Source organism: Homalodisca vitripennis, chromosome 3, assembly GCF_021130785.1.
Source record: "Homalodisca vitripennis isolate AUS2020 chromosome 3, UT_GWSS_2.1, whole genome shotgun sequence".
NCBI classification, from domain to species: Eukaryota; Metazoa; Arthropoda; class Insecta; order Hemiptera; family Cicadellidae; genus Homalodisca; species Homalodisca vitripennis.
In genome coordinates, this window is record NC_060209.1 from 60,407,829 (window position 1) to 60,426,332 (window position 18,504).

Here is an 18,504-nt window from a genome sequence, read left to right on the forward strand (position 1 = left end):
TAAGATATAAATTTTGCACATTCTCAATTTATTCTAACAAAATTACTATCTTTTATGGCCAAAACAACTATGTTTAGATGACAAACATAACATTTTATGAACGTTTCTATCTGTGTGCGTTTCACAAAAGTGCTTGTCACCAAGTAGACTTTACCTGTGTCAGTTGGGGATTTCAATTTCCATAGAATCCATTGAACCAATACTAACAAAAATATATAATAATCTCACTCTGGGTCTACCGTAAGGACTCGTGAATTCAACCCAGCCTCCTATCCATAAGTGTAATGTTTACTTAACATAAAATAAAAAATACAGAAAACTACAGTGGCAACTTTATACATTATTTTTTACATGTTCTAAGGAATGTGAACATAAATAAATAAAATTAAAATAATAAAACTCCACGAAAAGTAACATAGGCAGTCCAGTCTTTAGTGTGGGTAATTTCTTCATTGACTTACATTGATACTGCACTTTCTAATCATTGTTGCGTCCCAGAATACTACGAGGTGGAGTAATATCAAGCAGTTTGAAGAAAGCATTTCGTTTCTCCCTGGCTGCTTCAATGCTAAGCTCATCCCACATGGTTTCACCAACAATCGCCAACACTTCATCTTGAATCTCCGGCTTCACCCCACACTCTTCACCAAAAATCTTGGCAGACATAAGAGTTTCATAAAGTGCATTAGATGTTTGTCGCCTTAGCCACATAAACCGATGGCAGAGGTAGATTCCCAGCTGAACGAATGAGCGTCGAGTCACTTCTCCACCTCCACCCGCCTTGAGGAGCTGGCAGTATATGGCAATGCTCCCAGTAAGTTTCCTGCTGTTTGTGGTCTTGGCAACAGAGGCCTTGGTACATTTCAGAATCTTAGCAGCGTACGTGTGTGGGTCCTGAAACACAGGTTTAAGGCAGCCAGATGTGATATATCGCTCTAGGAAAGTTAGGAAAGGTACAGCAATACGTTCTTCATCTTGGTACTCCTCAAAAATCTCAACTATTATATAAGCAATACGCTTCTTCTCCTCTTCGCTTTGTATGGTGATGTGGTTGAACATGGGTTCACTCGCTTCATTTGCCAGAGTTTCTGTTATCCCTCCGATACTGGTGATGAGGCCCAGCATGATAGTCTTGGTGTATTCAGGTATGGTTAATAGGAGATTGAACAAAGGAAAGGTCTCACTAGCATTCGTCCAGTGACATGTAGCACACACTTCCTTGGTGAATATCTTCCGGACTTGTGTTTCTGCAGGAAAATGGGGAATTGGAGTGTCTTCCTTGTGCAGCAAAGTAGAGAACACTTTCCCTGCAATGCCACGAGTACGGTCTATGCGTTCTACTGCCTGCTGAACCACACTCATGATTATCTTAGAGACTAGGTCGGGTGTTAATAGTTCAATTGCTTCATCTGTTGTTTGAATTAACAGACTCTGAAAACCCTGCATTGCAGCCTCACGCACTAAAGCCCCAATGTCACCACGATTAGTTATTGAATAGTCTTTCATTCCCTCCAGAAAGGCATTTATTATCTCCACCACTAAACCGTAGCAGCTTTTATTCTTATCTACATTGCTGAGTCCCATGGTATGGCATACTGCTACCAGTGCTTTGATAGCACCGCTCCTGGCTGGTGCCCACTTAATGGTCTCTTGCGTCACACTGATGCACTTTATCAGTTTTCGCACTACCATCGTAACACTGCTTTCCAACATAAAACCTGGCATGTACCCTAATGCAAGAACACAGCCTGTCCTGGACGACTCATCCACATCTAAAAATTGAGTGTAGTGTTCCACGATGCCAATGCACTTGGCTCTCATCTCCTCAGAATCATCTTTGTAGTATTCTGTGCTCAAATTCTTGAGAGCAAAGGCTGCAGCTCGACTCATATCCAAAATCGGGTTACACACACACTCATTAATAAGGTGCTGCCACTCATCAATTACAGGTTTGCCGTGGAATGGCAGTCTGGCCTGTGAGCAGTGGTCTATGAAGGAACAACAAGCAGTCATAAGGAGTTCACCTAGAATTCCTTTCAGTTGATTTTTCTCCCTGAACTGGGCAACAAGTTTTTCCAACCTGTCAAGATGTGGTTCTAGGTTTATTTCAGGTATTAAAGACAAGGAGAAGACCACCTCTCCTATGGCTAAGACTGCACCGTGTACAGCATTGATGTTGCTGGACTTGGTATGTTCAAAGAGAACTGACAATCCGTGGGAGGCCATATGCTGTGGAGCTCGGGCAGTCAGACGACTAAGAGCCTTGGAGGCAAGGATGCGGATATTCGAATCCCAGTTGTCTATCTTATGTTGTAGCAGGTGATTGATTAGAGACTCAGCGTACTCCTCATATTGGGCGATTTGCACACTCACTTCTAAAAAAGCATTACTGCGACTACCAATGGTAAAATAATCAGCAGTGGTGAGAATTTCAATGCCATGAGGGAAATTTCCCAAACGTCCCACATTTTCTTGGAATGCTGCAGCTGCAGCTCTTCGGCAGTGGATCTCTCTGTCAAAGCAAGCAACAGCTAACAAAGTTTTCGCCATTATCGCACAGTAAGGTTCAATGATTATGGGTTCATAGGCACGAGCAAATGCCCAGCACACATAGGAGGCCGCATCACGAACATTCTCTCCTACAGAAGAATATCCATGTGGTTCTTCATACACTAGGGCCTTGATGACAAGGGGCATTACATCAGATAGTCTAGAAGGCAGCAACAAACCCCTCTTGGCTAGTTCAGCAAGAGCCAAACAGCCACCATGCCAGGAGTTGTCTGAGCTTCGAGGATTCAACAGGTCTAGAATGTAGCACACCACTTCATCTCCAGACGTCTTGCTAAGGCGGGAAACGACCCGGCCGATACCCTTAGAGGCTGACAACCTCGTTGTACTGTTTCTGTTCTGCAGAGCTTGTACAAGTTCTTCAATTACTTCTTCAACCTCTTGTGGAATGGCTTCTTCGTCATCTTCATCTTCTTCATCCAGGCATACTGTTGAGTTATTCTCCTTTCCTTGGCTAAAACTCGAATTTCCCTTAATCAAATTGAAAGCCAGACTTCTTTGACCTCGGCTGTACCGCCACTTAGGAACTTTTGGCTTCAAAAATATGAGACCGATTCTAGTGACAATCTTCGTTGAATATTTACTAGTCAGGGAGAAGTCTTCACAACATTTAGTACTGATAATGCACTTGAGAATCCGGGAAGCATGTGGTAACAAGTCTCCTCGCTCACCATGTTTCAATACAGCTGCTAAGCCAGCCAATGGACCAAATTTGTCCCAAGAGTCATTCCTAGAGATCTCACCATTGATGATTTCAAGTGACCAATCTATAAAAGGCGTGAGGTAGACTTCTTTGACATCTGTGCGAGTTAGGAAACGGGCAGTCAGAAAGGCAGCGACCTTGCGACATGCATCTGAACACATCAGGTAGGTTTGGCAAGTATCTAGCAATCTCTTTAACATTGATGGACTATGTGAGCTACTGTTGAACCTATTCATGTTGAATGGAAGCATAACAATGATAGAAAGCCAAAGGACGAGACCATACCTAGTCTGCCATGTCTCCGTGTCTGCAGGGTCCTGCTCTTCAATAAGTTGCAAAACAGGTTCTAGATCTTCAACCTCGTGTGGCAAATGCTGAACAATACTTTTGTAGCCACGAACATTTGTAATGATAAAGAGGTATTTAAAAGCTCTGTGCTTAATTTCCAAAGTATATTCAGTATTGCGAATCAATTTCACAATGTGTAGAAGAAATTTCTCTAAGAAAGGATCTAATAAGTGGGGTTGATCGAGGTACTGATTGAAAATGAACTGAAATCGTTCACGTGCTTTCTCTGCTGCACGATCTAAGTCAATAATTTGTATGAGAGGTAGCTCGTCTATCATTGTGATAACTTCTTCTGACTCTGAGAATGCCTCAAGGGCACAAGAAAGACCCACAGGATCAGGAGAATCGACATCTTCAAACAAATCGTTTTCAACCATTTTGATAATTATTTAAATTTCAACCACTAACTTCTATGTTTCAGTAAAACTGAACTAAACTGAATGGTAGGTACCTATTTAATGAAATAACAGCAGTTTTTGATAACACCAGCACAATTATCTCCTCAAATATGTGTTAAACAGGGCTAATATTTAATACAATGCTATTTTCGTCAAATAAAATTGATATGCTTGCATATTTAAGCAGAACATTTATCACTTATAGGCTCAGAATTTTTGTTAAAGTTGGATTAAAACTGACATGCCACTTACGGAATATGGGTAACTTGTTTTTCTAGGGTTTAGAAGACTTCTTACATTTTTGGTCATAAAAAAGTTCTACTGTATAAAGTCTGTTTGTTTTCTTCCTCCTTCTAATAGTTCTAATAAAAGTACCACAATCTTCAAAATAGGTTATATTGGTTGATTTGATTCACAAGTTAACATCTCAACTACAATAAATGCAGGCTTTAGTTTAATACCATGCAGCTACGCTATTCTCTTTGAAATTTGAATTAATATCTTACGTACAATCCTGTTCAATGAATCCCGTCTTTGAGTGTACATATAATATGGACGGTTAAAGATACCGTATAGTATGCGTTGAATATTTTCACGAATAAAGTTCACTTCTTTTACTTCGTAATAACGACGTTCCTGATTCTCGTCACACTTACTCAAACCATTCATATTCTTATCGCACTTATAAGATCTGTCTTACAGCTAATTGTGCTTTAACTCACCTAATCAAAATACGATTACACACACACACACACACACACACACACACACACACACACACACACACACACACATATATATACATTATTTACTATCATTTATATATAATTATAATTATATATATAATCATAATATATGTATATATATATATATATATATATATATATATATATATATATATATATATAATGAATTAAATAAGGCTCTTGCCATTTATACAAATGTAAACAAAAGTCGTTTGACAGGTATTTGGTCTTCCGATTATATGTTAGTTTAGTTATTTAAACGCATAATATGTGACAGATACAGCCAAATACAAAATAATTGAATCGTAAAAAGTAAGGGCTAGCACATTCACCCAGCAAGTGAGAGATCCTGGTTCGAGTCCCGGCGGAGCTAGTACTTTTTGTGATTCAATGTTTATTGAAATTGTGTGTGTGTGTGTGTGTGTGTGTGTGTGTGTGTGTGTGTGTGTGGTGTGTGTGTGTGTGTGTGTGTGTGTGTGTGTGTGTGTGTGTGTGTGTGTGTGTGTGTGTGTGTGTGTGTGTGTGTCAGATTACTGCAGCATGCGTGATCAGACCTTCTGGAAGTTGGATGTGTTATCTGATGGGTATTATATCTCAAGAAATATGTTTCCTTCAAGATCCTGTTATAACCAACTCTTTGGTAAAAACTAAGCATAATCAAATCAAATGGTTAATTAATTTAGAAAAAAAGTAATAAAAGATCATTTGTTTGCGTAGAATATAAAAGAAAAAAATGTTTGTTCCCGTATTCGTCCAGACATTCGTTACGTATTTGAACAATCGTTCCTAACAGATAAGAGACAAAATAACCAGTTAAAAAAACGTTATGTTAAAAACAAAAAATATGTGTGTCTTAAAGGTGTTCAAAGAACGCAATGAAAGATGAAATTTTAAAATAGAAGTGATAATCAATTAATGCCATAATTGCCCAATACACCGACACCAATACACATATTGTACTTGTATGTTCGCGGTTTATAATCCAATGCACATATATTTAGCGACTTCTTTGTGGATTCCGAAGTTTTTCAATTTGATTAACATCTAAGCTCGTGGAAGTCCATTTACTTTTTATTTTATATTAATTTCCAAATCTTTTTAATTTCTAAGAATACTACTGCTTTAGGTATTCTAGTTTTCCGTCTCCATAGATGCAATTTTGGCAAAGTGATTTAAATAATTATTATAGTTTAACAGTTGACTAAATTAGGCAGATATTTTGATTATCCGATGTGTGACTACAACAATCCATTTCTGAAATTACTACCCTTTCAGTTCACAACTATATTACTCACATGTCAAATACATCTCTAAAGTGTATATGTCAGAAGACATTGACTGTGTTCTGACTCCTATATCTGATTCCATATTCACCGTGCAGATCAGAGCTTCATAAGTCCTGTCATTCAAACAGCAGTGTCAACTACAATACTTTAATGCTATATAGTCGTCCAGAAAACACAGTATGCTATTTTCTTCTATTACAATGTTAATTCAAACGAGTATTTATATCGCGTGTTGTATTACCTTTGTACACTTTTGTAACAAACTTATTTTGATTTCCTTTTATTGTGATAGAAGTATTGCAGATTAAAAACACTCTTATGTGTATTAAGTGCAAATAGTAAGTTATCTCTGACTTAGTATTATATTTCCTTACGGGCAGATTTTAATATACGAACAGTTCATAATTTAATAATTCTTAATTAGAATTCGAATGGTTTGGAATAAAACTATCTTCATAAATGAATTCCTTGTATATTGATAAGTAGACACCAGGTTTTTATTTATTGATTTATTTCAAGGGTCTTAACCATTTTCACAATGCAACATAGGCTATGAATATAATAAGCCAAACTAATGACAAAACGAAAAGAATACCGTAACAAGATGCATCTTAATATTCAATAAAAACCAAAAATATTTGTCAATACAATCAACAAGGTTTCATGTAAAATCAAAACATGCGATAAGGTAAATAATAATATCAGTAATAATAGATTAAACCAATTACCATGCAATAATAATAACTTAAATACTACGTTTAATAAAAGAAGTATGTTACCAAATCATTTCATAATAATATATAAAAGATGCAGTGTACAAAAATAAACAGATTCATCTCGATAAATAAAGAATTGCAAACACATAAATGATGAGAACATGAAAATAACTTAATTAAACACATGAAAAATATACTTAATAAATTTACTAAACAGAACAGTTAAATAATGTAATTGAATATTATACGTTTGTTATATTTTGTATAATGCTCGTCTTGACAACAATGCATGTTACCTTATACGTACCTTATATTTTACGATGGTGTAATATTTAGTAGGACCATATTCACAAAGGACTTAAGCCAAGGTAGGCCTAGACACGGTAACAACTCTGGTCCACAATTTTCAATACACAGGACAAAACATACATCAAATACACATAGTGTAAATGTAAATTTGAACACATTGTAAGTGTTCATAGTCCTACTCTTGATCATGAAATCTCAAAAGGTTCCATAATTATTCAGGCTCCTACTCTTGTCACTAACCCATAAAATAAAATACAGAATTATCAGTACCGAAATTATTTTATTAATTAAACTAAGTTGAAAAGAATATAATTAATAAAAATTACAATGACAGATTGAGAATAGTGAAGTTGCATGGCATAACGCTAAAGCCTATAAGTAATAGAATTGAAAACATTAGTTTGTTTTTCTTACTTGATGTAACATAACAACATAACCTCCATTACGACTCTACTACCCACATTAACATTAGTAGAATTTTGAATCTTGTGATACTTTTATTACGTGTAGGAAGGAGAACAACTGAATTTTATTTAACAGATCTTTGATATGGGGAAAGAGACAAGGAAACACAAAAAGAAATCTTCCAAACATAAGAAACACAAGTCATCTAGGCACAAATCTACTTCTGTAGGTACCTAACAAACTGATATTACTTTAAATGGATTTTAGTAAAATGTTAGCCTAAGATAAATACCACAATCGAATCAGGGTACCAAATTATCAATTGGTAATGTAGAATATAGAATAAAAAACATTGTAATTGTAGTTATTCACAATTAATGGTAATTTTGAACTTAATTGTGGAAATGGTAAAAGATGAGTTTAGTGTTATTAACCTATTGCTATTGTCCTCCTGAACAAAACAATGTAAAGTTTCAAGTGTTGACAATTGCAAATAATGAAGTTTTATTACATTAAAAATTGAACTACTTTTCTCGTGCAGAGTAATGTTTCTTCGTTCTACAGATGTCATGTGGTATTGTAATGATCGTGAGTTAACCTCAAGGTGGTTGCTGCTGAAGTTAGCTGTCATCCTCAAGTCAGAGAAAGGGTAGGGTACGATAAGCGGACTCGGTTTTTTTATATCGAAGAATGTAAACATCGATACCTAATATTCGTATCTCAATAAATCATAGACTATCAATCGATAAAAAAGTATCTATAGTCTGCAATAACCAACATATGTTTTAAATTAAAATGTGAATTTAATATAAACAGTGATCAAACAAATTATTGTAACCGAAATTAGGAAAACTGAAGACGACCATATTTGCCCCTCTCACAGTTACATTTGTTTCTTTCCCACAAATTTCACATAATGGGTTTTCAGTACGAGTCCTACATGTTGAAGCCACGAAAAACATGTCTTATCATCTTTCAAAGCAATGTCTTGTAGTTTTCTAAAATTGACTGTCATTTTTAATAATGAAATGTTACTTATGTAAAATTGAAATATTATCTTACGTGTATTATTTGAAAGTGTTTACAGCTGTTGATATAGATTATTTAAGTTAATTGTTCAAAATAATTAATTAATATCGATTGATTATATCGATAGTTATGATTAAGTAATATTGGTTGCCAATTTCGATATAAAAAACCGGGGCCGTTTATCGTACCCTACCCCAGAGAAATTTGACCCAAATAAAAGACGTTTTTGTTAATTTAGTCCTAGAAATAAAATTAGGGGTACAGTACGAAAAGCGCACCAGGGGCTGCAGTATAAGAGGCCACTACCACAGTAGAATCATACATCCTTAAAAACAGTAAAAAGTAACTAAATGTTAAACTGTTTTGTTTGTTACATTTTATAGAAACAACATATTTTTATATAACGTAATTCGTGTCAACATTTTTATTTTTATAGTTTAGTTAATCATAAAACGATTCTATTGATGTGGTGGCCTCTTATTATACTTTAGCTGCACCAGGTTTTTATATTGATATTGACAAACGACATTACTTAATTATAACTATCGATGTAACTAACCGATACTGATCGTGAAGGATTATTAAATTGTATAAATACTTCTTCATATAATAAACGTTTGATCTTTTATAGACAATAACAGACAGTCAAACGATCATAGAGACATAGACCGTGACATGAGTTTAAAAAGTGGTATGTCAGCAGACCTGCTTGCAGATCATCTCTGTATTTGTACAAAAGAGAAGTATGGTTTTCTAGAGAGGATGCTTTCAATAACTTCTTGAAAGTGGTTATTCCATCCAGGAGAAAACATAGAAATAGCATATTTCGTATTTTCTGTTATACATGTTTGTTTTAATGTTATCATTATTACTTTTTCCTATTTCCGGTTCTTTTTTGATTGTTATAGCTTTTTTATTATTTATGAGGTTATCACTGTGTGTATTAAGAAGTAATTGAATTTCAAATATAATTGTTATTATGAATATGGATATGTTGATATGATAGATAGACTCGTATTCACTATACGAATATTAAGTATTGATGATTTATACTAATCAATTTAAAAACGGAGTCCGCTTATTGTACTCTACCTTAAAATTGGTATCAGCACGGTTAACAGCTAGGGTACTCAATTAAAATTTCATAATTATTAACGTATTCTGCTCATCCTCCTTAACGCTTAATAAAAACATATAGGCCTATGGTTTGGAAAGGTGAAAATCACAAATAACTTAGTTTTTTAACCCTTTTAGTGCCAGAGTTAAAAAATTTAAAACTCCCTGAAAATAGTTTATTTCTTTGTAATTGATCATCAAGTTTTTTCAGAGTAAGAGTGTAAGTTCGTTGTGTAATCGTGTTATTTTTAAATCAAGAAATACTATTTTTATGTGACCGGAAGTTACCTCATGATATTTAATTACGTACGAAGGTATTGTAACGTTAGTTTAGTTTCTTTATTAAACTTATGTTAGGTTTGTACATTATTTATTGGTTTGTTGAAGGTTTTATTCAATTTGTAGGCTATATATTATTTTCTAATTTATTTTTATCCACACCGGAAACGAGATGCCGTTATTAACCTGTTGCTTTCATCATAGTACATCAACAAAAAACAATATAAGGATTTTTTGTATGAAACTGACAAATAATGAACTTTAGAACATAAAAAGCGGAACTACTTTTCTTGCAAGATAGTAGGAAGTTTATTGTTAGGTGAATTTACAATATTTTTGGTTTCTTTCAAGTTGCATTTCCTGTAAAGTAGTAATGGCCACAGGCATTCGTGATTGAGGTTGACTTAAGATCATAACAAGACCATGTGAAGCCCATAGGACAATGAAATATTACTCTGCATGAGTTTTAATATTCTATAACTTCTTTATTTGTCATTTCCACCCATTGAAACCTTATATTTTGTTGCTCTGGAGGACAGTAGCAGTAGGTTAATAACACGAAACTCATATTTTGCCACTCCGGTCATTAAGTTCATGATTATCTTTTTGCTGGCTTCTTCGCCTCAACTTTCAATCCCAGGGATGACACAACTTTAGACTTTCATTTTGCTAGCAACTTCAATGTAAATCGCTTCCATGTAAGTGAGGAAAGAGTACGGAAGGAGCTGGAGTCACTTGATGTCAACAAAGGTAATGGTCCTGATCTCATCCCACCTATAGTTCTCAAGAAATGTAGCGTTCAGCTTTCAAAGTCTCTCACCAATTTACTTAACAGACTATTTATGGACGGCATCTTTCCCACAGCACTCAAGTCCAGTTATGTTGTGCCGATTCCTAAAACACCAAATGCTACTGATGTCACCAGCTTCAGGCCAGTCGTCATCCAGCCTGCTTTGGCTAAGGTTGTGGAAGGTTTAGTGCTGGAATTGATATCTAATGACATAAAGAGTATCATTGTCCCCCAACAACATGGGTTTTGCAAGGGTCGTTCCACCCAGACCAACCTTGTCATCTACACAGACTATATTCTTTCTGCGTTTAATCGAAGACATCAAGTGGACAGCATTTATTTAGACCTTTCCAAAGCATTTGACAAGATTAGTCACTCACTTCTGATTTCCAAGCTCGAAGGATATGGTTTCTGCGGACTCTCTCTAGAATGGTTCAAGAGCTATTTAAGTGGACGCTCGCTGAGGGTCAAACTTGGAAACCATTTGTCTGAAGAATTTCCTCCCACCTCAGGTGTCCCACAGGGGTCCAAGCTTGGGCCTATTCTTTTCAACTTGTTTGTCAACGACATCATCAGCCACCTATCATCGGAATATCTCCTCTTCGCAGATGACCTCAAGATATTCAAAGAAATATACTCTCGTGATGACTGTCTCAATCTTCAACGTGATCTGAACCTAATTGCTGAGTGGTGCGATGATAATAAGATGGTCATTAACTCAACCAAATGTCTTACAATCACCTTCTGTCGTCTGAAGAATCCTGTTGCTTTCAATTACACTGTATCCGGCGACATCAAGCGAGTGACCTCGATAAACGACCTTGGAGTAAGTTTGACTACAAATTTGTCACCCGATGCACACATTGATGCGGTATCCTTGAAGGCAAACAAAATGCTAGTATTCATTTTTCGAATGTCTAGAGGGACGTTCGGTGACGAGACACTACTGCTCTTGTATAAGGCTTTAGTTCGGCCTAATCTGGAATATTGTACTCTTGTTTGGTCCCCTCATTACGCATCTCATATTCACAAACTACAGAGTATTCAAAACAAATTTTGCAGACTTCAAGGAGTCCGGAGAGGTGCAGCCTATCGGGAGGTCTCTGTCCCCGTACTTGAGCAGGAATTTCTTCTGCCTACGCTGGAGTGCAGAAGGAGAATGTTTGATATTATTTTCCTGCACAAGCTTATCAACGGGGCGATCGATTCACCAGAGCTTCTGAGTAGGATATCCCTCTTGGTGCCTGCTGGAACTAGATCCAGAAATATGTTTTCAACCTGCCACCACTCAAACAATTACAGCTATCACGGTCCTATTGCTCGACTTCATAGGCGTGGAAACAGCATTCCTTCTGATGGTGATATGTTTTATGACAGCATCGCACACCTTAAAAAGAGACTGCAACAGTAATGAGTGATAGAGTTTTTTTCCCCTTAATATCAGTTGATGATGTTTGTGATTTTTCACTATTGTAACATTATTTCACAAATCTTAATACTTATTTATTATTCCACTGCATAATCACTACTTTCTGTAATTTAATTAGTTGTTATTTATTTTGTTGATGTTATATTTAAGTTGCATGAAAATGTTGTGAAATTATTGTATATTGGCGGATGCCGTTGAAATAATAATAAATAAATAAATAAATTATCACAAATTTCATATCAGCCTGATTTAAGTGCCTCTGACAATCAGCGTGGACCAGCATCGAAGGTGTGGCTCCCCGTCGATGACAACACACAAAAAACATCCTTTGAGGTAGCACCTATCACTATAAGATCAAATTGTAAATGGTCTAATCACAGATGCCTCCTGCCATTACTGCTAGTCAGGAAACGGAACTTGACAAAACAAACAAATATTGTAAATTCACCTAACCATAGTAACGATGACTAGTTAAAAAGAAATAAATTAATTTCTTAATATTTTAACTGCTCATGTAATACACAATCAAACAGGTAAATAACTTTAAAAACTTATTGACAGTATTTCAGTAACACAAGTAATAGATGCCATGGTTACGCATGAGGCAATAAATGCTACTGGATAGGATGGTTGTAGATGCTCTACTAAGCTATTCTGACCACAGAACACTCAGATAAGCTATCGGGATCAGATATCACTGAAGATCATAAATTAATAAAGAATCACAGTGTCACACAAATATAACCACAAATTTACGTTTTCATTCCAATTATTAAAAAACATGGTTATTTTAATTTTAAACCTCTAAAACGGTATATATTTTTGTACAAGAGTACGAGCAGAATACCTATGTTAATACCATTGAAAAATGATTGGCCAGTCTGGCCGTAAACTTTACAGATACCCAATTAATTATGTCTAGATCTTTTTAATATATTAAATTACAATACTGTTCCAAGTTCATTCAAATAAGTAAACTCATTAATTTGTATGGCGTTTGAGTAATGGCAAGTATAATGGTGATGTAAATGCATTTTTTGTGTCACAAGTTGTAAATACACATAGCCTATATGGTGTTTTATTTATCATTAAATTGTTATTTTTTTATATATATAACAACAATTGAAATATATTGCAATTTGAAATACCTATAATGTAATTCGGTTTCAAATTTTGGTTTTGTAGTTTAGATAATCATGAATATTGATGATTCAATTTAGGTGGTGGTCACTTATTATAATTACTGCAGCCCTCATAGCTTGTGACACAAATAGCACATATGAACTTGTTGCCATTACTCAAACCATACAAACACTTGTTACTTTGGATAAATTTGGAATAATATTGTTATTAATTCAAAACGATTAAAGAGATGTCACAGTTGATTGTAAACACCTATAATTAGAATGTTTTGTAGTCGATAGTGTAGGTATTTCTAATGAATAATTTGGTACCCTGATTTGATTGTAGTGGTGGCCATTTACTATAATGCCCCCTCAGTTGGCCATGTTTATCCTTCAGAATAGTAAAACGTAAGTGGCCTAAATATTACACTGTTTTGATTATTACATTTTATAAATACACATAGCGTAGATAGTTTTTATTCATAATTAAGTTAATACTCTATTGTATATAAAAACAGTTTTGCTGTAATGTATGTTTGTTACAGTATAATAAGTGGTCACTACAAAAACGGAATTGTCAATTTTCATGATTATCTAAAACTACTGGAACCAAAATATTTTAACAAAATTATGTAGTAGGTATTTCAAATTACGATATAGTTTGGCTGTTTTTATATCTTAAAAAGTGATACTTTAATGATAAATAAAAAACTGTCTTAGCTGTTTTCACAAATTTGTAAAATATAACAAACAAAACAGTGTAACATTTAGTTACTTTTTACTATTTTGCAGGTAAATGTGTCTGACATATTGTGATAAAATCACACATGTACATCACCTATGTACTTGTAGCCATTATTCAAATATACACATTTTACATTGATTGAATTAATTTGGAACAATAATATCAATCAAACTACTTTATATGCTTTTAAGATTGTACTATAGTGAAGCTATATTTTTATATGTAAAAGAAATAAGTTATAGGTATTTAAGGTTATAGATAATAATAATAATAATACTTTTGTTATAATTTTATAACTACTATACAAAACCAACCTCTCTACAAAATAGCTAATCTGAAATGGTATTTCTGCGCGTCCTGCTAATATCAAAAGTGCATTCATTTATTACAAAGTCATAGTTGATATGGTTTTATCTAAAATAGTACATGATTGGTACTATATCCATTAAATCAAATTTAGTTTAATAAAAAAGTCTTATACAGTGTGTTTTATAGTAATGTCGTGATTGTTTTGAGTTTTATTACAACAAAACATTATTGAGTTCCATTTTTAATCCTAGTTTTCATCTCTTCACTACAAACTGGACACTTTAGATTTAAAGGAGCTTGATTGTTATATTGTAGCCATTTAAAAGATTGTTTAATGTTTAAAAATATATTTGACAGAAAGCTCATCTTCATTGCCATTGTTCTTGTCAATGTCATTTACTCACTACGTAAATGATTTTACTTTGTTTGAATTAACATATATTGAAACAATATTGTTATTATGTAAAATAAAACAGCTGGTAATTATTAATTATGAATACCAACATAATAATATAGGTCAAATGTTTTCAATGTAATATTCAATAGTTTAGTTATTTCATATTGATATTGATAGTTGATTTGAGTGTCATTGTAGCCACTTATTATACTGCTGCCTTAATCTGAAACACCTATAATTTAATTCGGTTTTACCTTTTGGTTTTGATTGTTTAGATAATTATAAAAATCAATGTTTCAGTTGTGGTGGTGATCGCTTATTATACTGTAGCTTAAAAGTTTTAATGTCTTGGTTTGAAGTTTTGGTATTTGTTTTGCACTAAAAACTTTTCCAAATTTTCCCCTATTTTGTGCACTAGAATTGAAAAGAAACATACAGTGTGAGGAAACATTAAATTAGGAAGTATTGGCAAAAAAAAAAGGTAGGCCTAGTTGGTTGGCTTTGAGGTCAGACGGTCAGGTAGTTCTCAGTTTTTATTAGTTACATATTCATACAAACTATACATTTCATGCTTAACATAACAGTAAATATACATGAATAAACAAACAGAAATATATCAGAAACATCAAAATACAAGACTTAGTCTGAATTGGAAGGAGTCGGAAGAATTGACTGAAAGAAATAGTACTCACTCAGTAGAGCTAAAACTCCTCTGTGTCTGGGTAGAAGTCTTACTAAACAGTTTGAGTACTAAAATTACTCCAAATGTCAATAATTTGAAAAAAGAGGGACAAAAAAACGGAGCCAAGCCACATTATTTTTTGTTAAATTTGCGTATCTATATAGCAATGGTTAAAGAATTAAATTACCTTCACAATAAAAATAACGTTTTTTACTTCCCTTTGTGTTTTCATACAGTATTGAGTGTAAAAACAGTGTAGTAATTTGAATGTCTGTGGTGCGCTCTCAGTCACCACGGTATTGGAGTGGCTTTATTTTTTCTCCAAATTACTTGAAATTTGTAGGATCTGTACTTAATTGTATTTACTTTTTAGTCACTAAACCATCAATATAAAAAATAAATAAATAAAATGTGTTTTATAATTACAAACTAAAAAAATTATGATAAATATGATATTACCGGTCGAGTGGCAAAAACGTGTTAGTAACTTAAATTGCTATCGTCCTCTTGAACTAAACAACAAGGTTTCAAGATGTGAAAATGACAAATAACGAAGTCATAAAGCATTATAAGTGGAATTATTGTTCTCACGTGGAGTAATATTTCCTTGTTCTATACCTGTGCTGAATGTCACACAGTCCTGTTTTGACTATGAGTCAATCTCGTATTGGTTGCTACCTATTTTTTAAAATTTCATATCGCGCTGACAAAAGTGCTTCCAGCCATCAGCACATCGAAGGTGACAAATGAAAAACGTTCTTCAAGGTAGTACCTATCACTAAAAGATCAAATTCTATAGGAAGTGATCACAAATGCCTCGGGCTATTACTCCTAGGTAGGAAATGGAGTGGGGGAAAGCAAAGAAATATTGTAAATTCATCAAATAATAAGTTCCTACTGTCTTGTCCTACTAAGAGAAATATATTAATTTACATACGCTTAAATTAATATATTTCTCTTTGATCCATTCACATTTAGCTTACAGAATAAGCATATATGGAGCAACAACAATAAGTAATTTAGATAGGCTTTTGGTCCTACAAAAAAAATCTTTGAGAATCATGAATAATTTAAGATATACAGATTCTGTTAAACATATTTTTTCTGAACTTGGAATTCTGACAGTATATGGTTTATACATATTTGAATCAATAATTTATGTAAAACAATTTTTTGATCCGATACTACCAACCAATAAACATACATATAATACCCGTTTTAATAGACATGTCGATCAACACAATCTTGAATTTTACAAAAAGAAATCATATTACAGAGGTGTTAGATATTTACATAATTTACCAACAAAATTTATAATAGAAACAGATCTGTTAAAATTTAAAAAAGAAGTCAAAGATTATTTAACTAATTTGTCTCTATATTCTTTTGAGGAATATTTCAATACAAAAAACCAATTAATTCATTTAAAGAAGAATTGAAGATAATCTGTTAAGATGTTTTTTTTTTTTTATTGTATTTTTTTACTTATATTTTAAAATTAATATTAGTATTTAGTTTCATTGTAGTGACGCTATTCTTTGTACCTTGTACATATTACAGAATAAAGTAGTTTGACTATTGACTATAAGTTGAAAAATAATTTTGTTTTTTTATCATTGAAATAGTACTTACTTTCTAGATGGCCCTTATACTAAAGATTGCTTTGAAAAACAATACAATGTTTCACTTGGACAACCTTAGGTGTTGTTTGTCACCTTCAGACTTAGTCTATGATTGAAGGATTTAGTACTGTACACTTAATGATTTCATTAGTTATATCTTAGACTATGGAACCTTCTGAAATATCCAGTAAAAATAGAGTAAAGTATGCGAGTTCAATATTTTACAATGGGAATTTATTTGCACGTAGTGATTATTTTCTATACCTAAATATAAAACAAGTTTATAATATATTTAGCCAAAACCATACTAGTTTATCTTAATTTACTTAAATATAGTGACAATAATGAAAAAAGAGAGTTCATCAAATGTCATAAGGTTAACTTGGATGCTGCACATGTACTACCCTTTGTTACTAAAAATTATGGCTGTGTATTACAGAATTGACTCGAGAACTTTTAAAACTATTTTGTAATTGTTTAAAACTAGACCTTAACCGAATCGGCCCAGAAAGTAAGAAGTGAATTCGCTGTGCGAGCACTCAACATATCGCTGTGTCCGTATGGCTACACTAGGCTGTTACGGGTTGAGTACCAACAGTGTTTGTGATTATTTTACACTACATAAATTCCATTTCATTGATAATTCTATGTCCATTTTCATATTTGTTATAGGATGACAGCACCAGTGCTGACAACAGTGAACAAGAATGGGTTGAAATGGAGCAGGCTCCTACAGCCTCTACATCCTCAGCTACTGCTCACAAGAGTCAAGAGAAAGAGTGTAGAACTCGGCCGGAAGTGGATGATTGGTTGTCCAATCCTAATGTGTTTCCCTGTGTGTCCAGAGAGGATATGCGGAACAATAAGGAAAGGAAGAAGGATAAAAATGAAGATAATAAATACATGCTTGACAGGGTATATATATATATATATATATATATATATATATATATATATATATATTTTATTACACCTTAAAGGAAGTGTTAACATTGCAATTTAAGTTTCTGAGTTTTTAGGATAATTTTACTGTTTGGAGTAGCTCTATAAAAATATAGGACTGTGAAATGAGGTTTGCTTTTCCTTATTGGTATTATAAAATTCCTATGAAAGTAAAATTTCGTATTAAGGTTGGTCAATTTTAAGGCTAAAATGATGAAGATGATATATTCATGTAGATTGTTTCTGGTGCATACAAACTGACCAAATGATACCTCTCATTATCTTAAGCACGAAGAGTTGACATATACATAATATTTTAGTTAAAAACTCATTATTAATGACAAAGCATATGAAGGGTTATAAATATGTGTCATTGTTATATTTTACAAAAATTTAACTTTTCCACAAGCCATTTTCTGGATATATGAGATTTAACCCTTTTACAACCCGCCATTGAAATATCACTGGTAAAATAGAACAGCGTTTAGGACCAACCAACGATATCGCAATGGCCCGTACTTTTCCACTCCAGGCTGGCCATAGGCATATCGTTGGTTAGAT

The 18,504-nt window shown here is 33.7% G+C and overlaps 2 protein-coding genes across 2 annotated transcripts in view; one reads left to right on the forward strand and one right to left on the reverse strand.

The window, feature by feature from the left end:
• Positions 1-318: 318 nt before the first annotated feature.
• On the reverse strand, positions 319-4,734 carry LOC124356980 (tubulin-specific chaperone D). The gene has a single exon (XM_046808330.1). The coding sequence runs from the start codon at positions 3,994-3,996 to the stop codon at positions 478-480; it is 3,519 nt and encodes a 1,172-aa protein (XP_046664286.1). The 5' UTR covers positions 3,997-4,734; the 3' UTR covers positions 319-477.
• A 2,745-nt stretch (positions 4,735-7,479) lies between these two features.
• LOC124356981 (CWF19-like protein 2) overlaps positions 7,480-18,504 on the forward strand; it is a 35,344-nt gene continuing 24,319 nt past the window's right edge. Inside the window, exons 1-2 of the mRNA XM_046808331.1 lie at positions 7,480-7,704; positions 17,674-17,916. Coding sequence (XP_046664287.1) covers positions 7,624-7,704; positions 17,674-17,916 — 324 coding nt within the window. The 5' untranslated portion in view covers positions 7,480-7,623. The remainder of the gene's footprint in view (positions 7,705-17,673; positions 17,917-18,504) is intronic.